This window comes from Erpetoichthys calabaricus, chromosome 14, assembly GCF_900747795.2.
Source record: "Erpetoichthys calabaricus chromosome 14, fErpCal1.3, whole genome shotgun sequence".
Lineage (NCBI taxonomy): Eukaryota > Metazoa > Chordata > Cladistia > Polypteriformes > Polypteridae > Erpetoichthys > Erpetoichthys calabaricus.
Genome location: NC_041407.2, coordinates 1,244,541 through 1,256,446, shown reverse-complemented (window position 1 = coordinate 1,256,446; position 11,906 = coordinate 1,244,541). Strand labels below are relative to the sequence as shown.

Genomic DNA, 11,906 nt, shown 5'->3' with positions numbered 1-11,906 from the left:
GCATTACTATCATATCCATAAAAAAGCCCGATGACTGCCCACTCTGATCAGAGTCGCCATCGATACAATTCCAGTATCACCCCCTGCCTATCTCCGCAACACGCCATTTACTTGTGACAGTAACAAATCAGACGAGCGCATGTGCCGGAGGGGTGACACCGACGACGGAAGTGCCATCAGGTGTGCACTCAGGCGCGTTTCGACTTGGCATCCCGTCCCATCCCGTCCCTAAAGAGTTAAAGGGGTGATCGCAAATCGCGCACAGAGGCAGGCAGGTGTCCTCCTGTGCCAGCCCCAGCCCAGTTTCCCTCCCGACCGCTCTTTTAAACTCCTGAAATCCTCTGAGCTGCCCAGAAGCCATACATAACTATAGATTGGTTCTGTGGCGGCGATTGCTGTGAGCGGCAGGGAGAATAAAGGGGGGGGCAAGAGAAACGCGATCCAAGTGGAACTGAGCGGAGAGAAGCGGAGCGCCAACGAGAAAGCGAGCGGCCGAGCGACCGAGCGGAGCACAAGAGCGGCAACTCCGCAGAGAGGGTCCCCCCTGACATCGGCGGCGGCGGCGGTGGCACCCCCACGCCCCTCGTCCCCTCCCCTCCCGGACATGTGGCGGGCTCTTTTCCCGCGCTGGATCTGCTTCTTCCTGGGACTCTTCACCGGTCTATTCCCGCACTCGTCCCGCGTGAGAGCCATGGCACTGCCCAGGATCGTGTATTCGCACGCGGGCATCTGCCCCAACGAGATGAACCCCAACTTGTGGGTGGACGCGATGAGCACCTGCCTGCGCGAGTGTGAGTCGGACCAGGTGAGACTGAGACGCCCACCCACTGCTTCCTTCACGCCGCCCACCCCCTTCGCCTTATTGTCCGTCTGAGAGACAATGCCAGGGGGTCCCAGATGAGAGATAGAATGGAAGGTGAAAACCGATGGTTTTTGTTTTTTCGTTTTTTTTTTTAAACCCGCCTAACGGTATAGCAGGAGAATACAGGCGGCAGTCCAGCGCCTTCATTTTTCTGTCGGTTATTTAAAACAAATACGAGTTAGCGCTTATTTTGTTTGTCACAGTTGGTGAGTCCTCTGAACGCGAACAGAGCTCCGTTTGTAAGAATGTTATTCATATAACTGATTATATGAGGACACGGGAGTGCTTCGGTCCTAACGTATTCGGAGATGATCACAACTGCTATAAGTTAGCGATGTTCCGTTATGACGTTTCATTTGAAACTATCGTAGCGCGGAACGAATATTCAAGTATTAGGACAGAGCGGACTGATCTGAAGACAGGCGCAGAGAACACGCAACCTGCTCGCGGTTCAACCACTTCAGCCGAAGTCGGCGTGAAGCCGACTGTGCGTTCCTATAACTCCGCAGATTAAGGATATATATATATATATATATATATATATATATATATATATATATATATATATATATATATATATATATATATATACACACACGTATATTCACCACTCTATATACTTTTTTGTAATCCTAAGCAGGGTCTTGGGGGACAGGAGCCTATATCTTAGCGAGCATACAACTCTTAAAAATAAAGGTTCTAAAATTGCATTTTACTGAGGTGTGCACGGGTCCTCAGAAGCAGCTTTATAAAAAAACAAACAAAAAAAAACATTTTATTCTGTTGTTTTGCATAAAAATGGATTTCTTTGGGCTTTGAAATGCTTGCTAACATGTGGAAACATAAGAAATCGTTAAGATATAGTGGGCCACCTATAGGATCAAGAAAACCTGAACATGTACAATACTTTAAAAGAAAATGAAGCCATTGGTATTGTACAAATCTGCTATTATTTATTCACGCCTATTTATGGAGCCCGTTAATAATATAAATAAATACGGGATCTTTCCGGAACATGCATGTGGGTGATTCATTAGAGAACCAAAAGTGTTTCTCCATGGCATTGCTCTGAAGAACCACTTTGGCAGCTATGGTGCAAAGCAGAATCCCCTAAATTAAAAATAAATTAAACACTTTTGGTTCTCTAATGAACCATCTCAGTGACTCACTCACTTTTACACTTAACTATTCTCGACAAGAAGTAGCAGTTATTACTAATAATTATTTCTGTTTTTTTTTTTTTTCTTTTCACTGGGTGACGCTGCGCAAGTCACTTCACCTGCAAAAAAAACCCAAAAGTAATCCAATTGTGTCTCACATATAACAAGTCGCCATGAATAAACCAATTAACATCAGTCCGTTCATATTCCAAACCCGTTTGTCCAGCGCAAGATCGAGGGGCAGGTCCTAAAAACAATCCCTGGACGGGGCGGGTGGGCACACCGCACTTCTGCCAAGCCGCCCGTCGTTGCGCTGCACATACAATCCTTATTGTAATGTTTTTTTTTCCGTTGTCTTGAAATTAAGCTCACTTCTTTGAGACGTCCTCGGTTCAAATCTTGCGGCTTGTCCGTGTCACGTTTGCACGTCCTGCCCATGTCCTTATAGATATACTACCCCCGGTTCTATGGAAATTCTAAATGGGCTCCTCTGTGATTGTGTGTGTGCGCGCACGCGCGCCTGTATATGTGTGTGGGTGCGTGCGTGCGCGCGCTCAGCGACGGTTCGGCGTCCAGTTCAGAATCGCCTCTCGCCTCCTGCATTTGCGGTGCTTCCCGACGCTGATTCGGATTAAACGGGTTTTACAATTATAGAATATACGAATTGAAAACCTAGGATCCTTAGAAAGTTTTTCCTTAAGTAAAAACCCATAAGACACATGGAAAACATTTCCAAAGCTCAGTGTTTCGGAGAGAAGAACTTCAGAGACCTTCAGATGTCGACGTGATGTTATTTTTTGGAGAATTTCAGAGACAGGGATGGGATGGACGAGCTTGTCGGATTGAGTGGCCTTTTTGTCACAATTGTCACAATTGTTCTAATGTTCCGAAGTGTTTAAAGACGTGGATACACAATCTTTGCATGATGTCATACAAATTCGGCTTGATACATTATTACAATTATGAAACATTTTTGTGAACACGTGTTTGGTGACAGTTTCAATTTAATGATACGTTTTAGTAAGTAAGTGTTTGTAAAGAGACGCGAGATGAAAATCGTGCTGTCGCTTTTGTATTCCATGCTGCCGTAGACGTTCTCTGTGGGACTCGCAATTCTCCTCCAGTTTAAAGACGCACCTTTATAATGGGAGGCAGGCGAGTCTAAAGCTGTGTGTGCTCTGTGCCAGGTGCTCCTAGTCATCTGTCTTAGGAGAACTTTCTTAGTGAAAAGGCCACCCCATGGCTCCGTGTCTGACCTTCTTGCAGATGACAACTTCTTTTCTTCTCCTCCTACTTCTTCCCGTTGCAGTCTTGTACTCCGAGTCAGTATGGCAGCGCGCAGAATAGAAATCCAAGAATACAAGGCAGCACAGACGGAGCCTGAGGAGCACTGCGAGTTTAGCAGAGTCCTCTGCCTGCCGCTGCTTTGTCGTCTTCTGATGCTTTCCGATGAGACTGCGTGTCCCCTGTTCTTCTTCTTCGTGCCAACGGTGTTTGTCGTATTTTTACTTTAGTACATAAAACAAATAATGTGATCGTTGTCATTTACGGCCATGAGTGGCCGCTGGCCATAGGTGGTCCTCGTATCTTTGATTTTGACAAAGTGGTCATTGACAACCACCCGTCTAAACGGGTGACGGACTGGGGTGACACCTCTGGCGGGATATTCGGGTTCTTAAAGTTGGGTTCATGGAGGGGTGTATTTGTGGTGCGTTTTTAGCGGTCACATCTCGTGTCCGTTGCTGTCGTTCTAAAATTCCACGACAAGCCGGATTCGCAGAAATAAACAGTCAGTCAACAATTATGTCAACGTTTCTCTTTTAAATGTTTACATGTGACAAGGTAGTTCTTTGTTAAATGCACAGTGAAATATCCAGGGAATTATTTTCGACAGGAAAAAAAAATCTTTATATACTCACCAATCCGATGTTCCTAACAGTTGAGGGTCGCAGACTGCAGGTGCCTAAGTCTGCAGCCAAGCCCACTCCAACGAACAGGCAGACTTGAGTTCAGTTCTGGTTTGTTGAAAACTCGAGCGTGTCCGTGGCCAGGCCCGGTGAGCCACAGTGCAACTCCCAAGTAAATGACGGCCTGTCACCCGGTCCCTGGGGGTTATTCACATGCTGCTTGCTGGGATTGGCTCAAGCTGCCCGCCTTGGATAAGAGGGTTATGAAAATGGATGGATGGTTTTAATTAACGGGTCGCTGGCTGGGCACTACGGGAAACCTCGACTTTCCAATTGTGGACCCGGACGTCATGCTGCCTTAGGCACGAACATCCATCCATTTTCCAACCCGCTGAATCCGAACACAGGGTCACGGGGGTCTGCTGGAGCCAATCCCAGCCAACACAGGGCACAAGGCAGGAAGAACTAAACGAAAATAAAACGATTCACCTAAAGCAGATTTTCCGCTCATTGATGTTAAACTTTTATTTTTTTTTAGTTTTGCAGTTCTGCTCTCCACATTGTCAGGTTTGTCTGCATGCTGTACCAAGTCATTGGAGTCTTCATCAACACAAATGGAAGAATCCCGAAAGCTGCTAGTCGCCTGTCTGTTACAATCTTTACGTTCATCGTTTATGTTTTCAACAACAGAAGACTAAATAGCAAATACTCTAATCACTCGGAAAGGCCCACCTTGATTGAAATCATTCTGTTCTCCCACTGTTAATCTCCATTGACCTTTGAATGTTGACAAACTCGTTGGGGGGACCTGCTGGACGAAGCGTCTCTGCCATTCGACTCCACACCTGCGCCGCTGGGGGCGCCTCCATAATGCGGTGGAGGAGAGCAACACTCCGCAGGAGCCCCGCACGCCACGCCGCTCCGCTCCCACTTCAACAAACTCGTCAGCTGGTGCGACCCTACGCTAAAGGTTAAAGGATCCTTTGGTGCGGCTTATTCAGAACAGTTCGGAACACTTCGCGGAATACGGCCCTGCACCCGCTGCGACATCACGCTAACTTCAGGTGGGTCACGAAGATCCGTTCATTTCATTTACACACATTCGTTTACACAAACCGCGGAGGACCGGAGCCTATCCTGGCATCACCGGACAAGGTAAGTTTGCAAGATCACACTCGCCAATTCACCTAACACGTAAGTCTTACTGGACGTGGGATGACCTCACCGGAGTGCCAGCACGAAACTCACATGGACATCGGGAGAACCAAACCACACACACACACACACACACAAGGACATGGAGCAGAACTGCAGTCTGAGGAGCAAAATCCGAGCAGTGGCAGCGCGAGTTGGTGCGCCACTCCGAATTCAGTCAGTCAGTCATTTTCCAGTATACACTTAATTCGTTTAATGGCAACGGCTAAGATGATGGTCAGCATGGTCTTTAAAGAACGCCATCGGGATCTCTCACTGGATTGACAGCCATCGTCAGCAGGAGCAGAAACAACAGGAATAACGGCAAGGAACCGGTGAGCTTCACTCCGCGCTGTCCGCTCTGCGCCAGGAAAGTTGAGGGTCGCGTCATTTACACCGCCGGCTGCGGTATATGGACGGTTCATTTTCCTTCTTTCCTTCTTGAAATGCTCGTTATTTACGTTAGGTATGGCTTAGCGCAGAAAAACACAATATTACCGTCTTTCTATCAATGCAAAAAAGTTGCATTTTCTAATATTCAACATGGACAGAAAGAAATATAACCTGACTGGGATTAGCTCCTGTCTTCTCCCTGCTGGGCTCAGGTGACCAAATTAGGAGAACATTACAAAGTTATTACAGTATTTATATAGTGCCTTTCATATCTATCTATCTATCTTGCCTACTATACCAAATTCTATCTATCTATCTATCTTGCCTACTATGCCAAATTCTATCTATCTATCTATCTATCTTGTCTACTATGCCAAATTCTATCTATCTATCCTGCTAATCCTGCCCACTATACCATATACCAAATACTATCTATCTATCTATCTATCTATCTATCTATCCTGCTAATCCTGCCTACTACACCAAACTCTATCTATCTATCATTTACCACCTTTAATCTGTCTACTATATAGTGCCTTTTTACATTTTCTATCTATTTTATAAAATGCCTTACATGTCTGACGTTCACCTAATGAGTTACTCTTTGTATTCTTACATGGTGCTTCGTGTGGTAGCCATTCTGAAGTGTATCCAGATAATGCTCTAATGATGCCACCGTCTTCTTAAGCTGTTACTGAATTTATTAATTTAAATTTCAAAACAGGGAGACCCAAACTTTAGCCCCCCCCCCCTCCAAACAGCTGATACATTTTAGAGGGGGGCTTAGGTATAAATGAGTGCCACCACACTGTGCTAATGCTGATCAGTGAATGATGTGCTTTAAATGTGGACAGAAGGGGATTGTGGTTGCCCTTCAGTGGGCACGCCGGTCAGACTTGGCAGTGTGTGTGCGGGTGCAGCTGGGCACTGAGCTCTTATGTTGTTGCGTGTCCATGAATTCTTTCTGCTGTACCTGACTGCCACATTCTGCTGTGTTTTTGTTCATGTAGGAGTGCGAGACCTTTGAGAAGTGCTGTCCCAACGTCTGTGGGAGCAAGAGCTGTGTGGCCGCCCGCTACATGGATGTGAAAGGGAAGAAGGGTCCCATCGGCATGCCCAAGGAAGCCACCTGTGACCGCTTCATGTGCACTCAGCAAGGCTCCGAGTGTGACATCTGGGATGGCCAGCCAGTGTGCAAGTGCCGAGACAGGTGTGAGCGGGAGCCCAATTTCACTTGCGCCTCGGATGGCATGACGTATTACAACAAGTGCTACATGGATGCTGAGGCCTGCACCAAGGGGATCACGCTGACGGTGGTCACCTGCAGGTATCACCTGACCTGGCCCAACACCAGCCCTGTCCCTACAGAGACCACAGCCAATCCCACCACAGCATATTTGGAGACCACAGTGATTGACATTGTGCCGCCCGCCCTCATCTCTAGACCGGCGCACCAGTCCATCTACTTAGGGGACACGGTCAGCTTCCTCTGTGATGTGGCTGGTCGTCCCAAACCTGAACTCACGTGGGAGAAGCAAACCGAGAGTAAAGAGAACATTATCATGAGACCTAATCATGTGAGGGGGAACGTCGTGGTCACCAACATTGGCCAGCTGGTCATCTACAATGCCCAGTCTCAAGATGCAGGCATCTACACCTGCACGGCCAAGAATATAGGAGGGTTTCTTCAGGCCGACTTTCCTCTGTCAGTGGTCAGGAAGGAGCCTTTTGCAAAGAGTCATGTGAGGAACATGACCCAGCTGCCGGCCGAGGAGTGTCTAAAGACGCAGGACACCGAAGTGTGTGGGGAGCTGAGGACCAGCTGGTACTATGACAGCAAGAGGAACAACTGCTACACCTTCACCTACGGCCACTGCAACCGGAACCAGAATCATTTTGACACATATGAGTCCTGCATGGTATCCTGCGGCGGCGACTTCACCAACCCATGCAACCTTCCAAGCCTTCAGGGTCCCTGCAAAGCCTATGAACCCAGGTGGGCTTACAGTAGCGCCTTGAAGCAATGCCAGTCGTTCATCTACGGTGGGTGCGGCGGCAATGAGAACAACTTTGAAAGCAAAGAGGCCTGCGAGGAAATGTGCCCCTTCCCAAAGAACCAGCACTGCAAGATGTGCAAGCCCCGGCAGAAGATGGTCACCAGCTTTTGCAAGAGCGACTTTGTCATTCTGGGCCGTATGAGTGAGCTTTCTGAAGACCACGACTCAGGTCACGCCCTGGTGACGGTAGAGGAGGTCTTGAAGGATGACAAAATGGGACTCAAGTACTTTGGGCAGGAGCCCCTGGAAGTCACTCTGCTCAACATTGACTGGAACTGCCCCTGTCCCAATATCACCAGCACAGACGGGCAGGTGATCATCATGGGGGACGTTCACAATGGCATGGCGGTTCTGCAGCCCGACAGTTTTGTGGGGGCTTCCAGCGTGAGGCGGGTGAAGAAGCTCCGCGAGATCATCCACAAGAAAACTTGTGACATCCTCAAAGAGTTCTCCTCTCTCCACTAGTCCTGCTTGTTGGCCTGCACCTGCCGTTGTAAAGCGAGCTGTCCAGCGCCTGATCCGGAGAGCCACCGGTGGAGGCCATCGCCAGGATCTTTGAACTGAACGCGTCCTGAAGTCGGGAGCCAGTTATAAAAGCCACGGCGGGGTTGACCGTCTTTGGGTTCGGATTTACGGGAAGGAGAGCTCAATTTATCATGGCGGGCGAGTGCCTTTTCCAAAGCCAACCGGCAGTAGATGATGACAACCTAGAACTGATAGGGCTTCATTCAAGTATATTGGAGTTATAGTAAGTCATTCTCTCCCACCTTTTAAAAGCTTGCTTGTGACGGAGCACATCCAGGAGAGATGTGGTCTCCTTAGCCGAAGGGCACGCGTGTATCCACATAGGAACCTTGTAGACAGGTTAGAAAGAAGTGGGAACGCAGTTCTCAGATCCTCACCCTTATCGTTCCCTTTCACGGCGGCGACTTTGCTCCTCGGTTTCCTTCTAGAGTTGTGCCGGGCTCCGTTGCTCCACTCAGGGGTGGACCAGAATTCTGGATTTCGGCCTGTTGCATTTTTCACTTTTCTTATCTCCAATTTTCTGAAACTCAATTTCTCCATCGGGCAAACCTGGACAAGACGGTCCATCGCAGGGCACACCCGTTCACATACGGTGACACCAGGCTGGGAGTCTTCACTTAACCCAATGACACAACAAACACCACCTGAAAACGGGAAACACCACCCCCAACGCGTGTATTAAAATGATGGCTATGGGTATGGCTGGACGTTTGGGAGGAAGTCTGAGTGAGACACACACAAGATCGTTACTGAGGAGCATTCCGACAATCTGTCCTGACGTCCACTTGATCTTAATAACTGGTCTTTGGGAGATATTAGTATCATTTAGGGGATCAAGTGATGTTGGTCTGTTGGACATGTGTATTGTCTGTGGATGGCATTGACCATCACGCTACCCATCAGGCGGTTTTGGTCTTTGGGAGACCCTATTCGTTGAGAGCATATCGGCGATAGTAACGTATTGACCAATAGGTCATGTTCTCCTCAAGAAGATGTTGTTTGGAGGTGACGTACTGCCCACCCTGTAATGCTGGTCTTAATTGGATATTCTCAGTATGGTATGCTGTCCATCCAGGCATGTAGTCCATCAGGTGATTTTGGTCTTTAAGTAAAAAGGATCCTTTGAGGGATAATTCCCACACATAGTTACTGGTCTTGGAAGATTTACTGAGCTCATAATATAATAGAGATATCGGCCTATAGAAGATGGGGTGCGTATTTGGTGGAGAGCATCCAGGCTGAGGTATTGGCCATCAATGCTGTTGGTCTTCGGGAGATGTGTCCGTGTCAAGAGTGCACATTGTGAGGGGAACAGGGGGGCAGTTAGGAGGAGCACCCATGAGGTCATTCTGGCCCTAGTGGAGGCTGCTATTGATTGTAAGGTGGGATGGTGTTCGTAAGTGGATGTTAATCTTTTCAACATCATCTCCAAGAAGATACCTTTGGTTTTTATTGGGAATTTTGCTCCTGGAGGAATATGGTCCATGGGGAAGCGGTGACAGTGTCTGCTAGGGGATGTGGGCATTTTATTCTCAGGGAATGGTGGTCATCCAGTCCCCCGTGTAGGTGGTGGTGGGGTGTTGGGTGTGTATCTATAGACATTGAGGAGATGTTGCTTTTTGAGGGGTATTGTCCACAACATTTAGTTCTTAGTGGTTATCGTGTCCACATGTTGGACTAATTGGGTGTGCTACCCTTGGAAAATGTCGGTCTTTGGGAGAACGGTGATGTCGTATCGATGAGGAGATCCTTGAGACCAAATATTTTACGTATGGAGGATATCGGCTCTCGAGTGAGGACAGTGTCCACAGGGGGGCTCTGCTCCTTGAGGATTATCGCCCATGGACCTTTGGGAGTCCTGCCTATAGGGGGTGCTGGAGGTCCTCTCCAGGTCCACTTCACGTTGAGCTCACTCTGCTCCGGAGTCCGTTTGGCGGCCCCTGCCTGTTGCTCATTGTTCACGTGCGTTTGCTCTCCATGACCTCGGCCCCTCTTATCAAGGTCAAACAACATGTTTTTGGAATCGTTAAACAGATCAGGTCATCTTTCTTGTTAACTGTAACCAAAATATTTTGTACTCAGTCCCCGCTCCGCATGTGACAACAGGGACGTAAAAGCGTCAACACAGAGCTGCTTGTAAACACCTGGGCTTATGTAACATCTGCCAACTCCGTCAGCGGGGCAAGCAAGTGGGCAGAAAACAGAAGCAAACGCGACCCCCCTCAGCGCCGCCCCCGTCACGTGTACATGCGTGCGTAAGAAGGAGCAAATCAGCAGCGATCAGGCAATGGGGGCAAAAGGCCAGCGGGCACCGCCCAGATGGGGACCTGCAATTCCTTGCCCTGTGTGCCAGAGTTAAATGACTCGGCCTGGCAGGCAAATCGTCTTCTGGGTGGGCTTCTCAAATTCCAAAAATGACTTTGACATCCCAGTTCTGTTATTTTAAACGTGTCCAGGGGTCTGCTCTGTTCTGCTGAAGGAACCGTTTGACAGGTCGGGGTTGCCACCCTCCTCAATGACATGCGTCGCCCTCCCGGTGGCTCCACTCAACCCTCTTTTAATTGTGTCAGGCTGCAGACGTGCCTCCTGTCCATCAGAGCTGGCATTCTTTATTTATCTATATAGCGTCTTTCACTCTACACTCTGCCATTTAATGTAACGCAACATAACCTGACCTTCTGAGACGCGCTTATCTAATTCAGGGGTCCTGAAAGTCCTGGCCACTTCAATGCAGACATTTGCCATCCATCCATCCATTGTTGGGCATGCTGAATCGAGTTCAGGAGCCTCTCCTGGCGTTGAGCAAAAGTCAGCCGTGGGTGGGGTGCCAGTCCATTGGAGGACCCACAAATACAAACACACACACACACACACACTTTCACAGAGTCCCAGTTTGGAATGGTCCATTAAGATGGCATTTCTTTCATTGGATCTTTAGGGCAGAAGCACTGATTGCCGCATTAGCCACAGTGACTGAGATGGCAAACACAAGCTGCTCCACCTGATATGTGACAAAATGACATGCGCTGACACCACCGCCATATGCCTACCACCCGCAGCTCCTCCAGTCAGCCTGCGCCACCTCAGCTAGCTGGCAGTGAATCTGTGGATGTTTACCATCCAGCCATTGCTGGACATACTAAAACCCGCTCAGGAGCCCATCTTGGCATTGAGTATAAGCCAGGAACCAGCCCTAGAGGGGTTGCCAGTGCATCAGTGGGAAAAGTCACACTTATTCAAGGTGCAAATGCCAGTTTCAAAAGAGGCACCCCACACATCCTAACATGGCATCCCCAAAGCCAATTCAGGGTGGCACACTCACATATTCTATCACACAGTGCCATCTCAGAGGTGCCAGTGGGCATCAGACACCACGGTTTTGAGTTGCAGGAAGAACACCTGAGCTACTGGTATGGAGAGAACATGCAAGCGCCACATAGAAAGTGACCAGGCCAGGATTAGAGCTCAGGACCCCACTGTAACCTCCAGACCACCAGTCTATTTGCCCAAAATATTAGAAAAAAAAACAAAGCTTTTTAAGAGACCTCACAAGACCCCCGAGAGAGCCACATGTTGCCGCTCCACCAGACTTTGAATGTAACGCCATTTCCTGTCCTGTCTGTCTTTGATCCCAGTGATTTCTCTCCTTGTTTTGGTCTGTTCCTATTTATTTCGATATTAGTTGATTTATTATTATTGTTATTATTGTTCTTTTTTTTTTTTTTTTTGGTCGTGATGTAGTTATCGATGACTCTCGGAAAGCTGCGAGATTGCAAGAAATGTATTTTTCAGATATCCTATGTATCCA

The 11,906-nt window shown here is 48.2% G+C and overlaps 1 protein-coding gene across 2 annotated transcripts; it reads left to right on the top strand.

The window, feature by feature from the left end:
- Positions 1-260: 260 nt before the first annotated feature.
- Positions 261-11,508, top strand: LOC114664822 (WAP, Kazal, immunoglobulin, Kunitz and NTR domain-containing protein 2-like). Of its 2 annotated transcripts, none has more exons than XM_028819108.2 (2): positions 261-805; positions 6,527-11,508. In XM_028819108.2, the coding sequence occupies exons 1-2, from the start codon at positions 605-607 to the stop codon at positions 8,036-8,038; spliced, it is 1,713 nt and encodes a 570-aa protein (XP_028674941.1). In that variant the 5' UTR covers positions 261-604; the 3' UTR covers positions 8,039-11,508. The 2 variants fall into 2 exon arrangements, with proteins under 2 accessions (XP_028674941.1, XP_028674942.1); XM_028819109.2 differs by lacking the exon at positions 261-805 and adding an exon at positions 895-916.
- The last annotated feature ends 398 nt before the right edge of the window (positions 11,509-11,906 follow it).

Excerpts from the sequence above, each read along its gene's own strand:
- LOC114664822 (XM_028819108.2), top strand. The coding sequence starts at position 605 with ATGTGGCGGGCTCTTTTCCCGCGCTGGATCTGCTTCTTCCTGGGACTC. Across the intron at positions 806-6,526 it reads GCGAGTGTGAGTCGGACCAG|GAGTGCGAGACCTTTGAGAA; the intron begins GTGAGACTGAGA and ends TTGTTCATGTAG.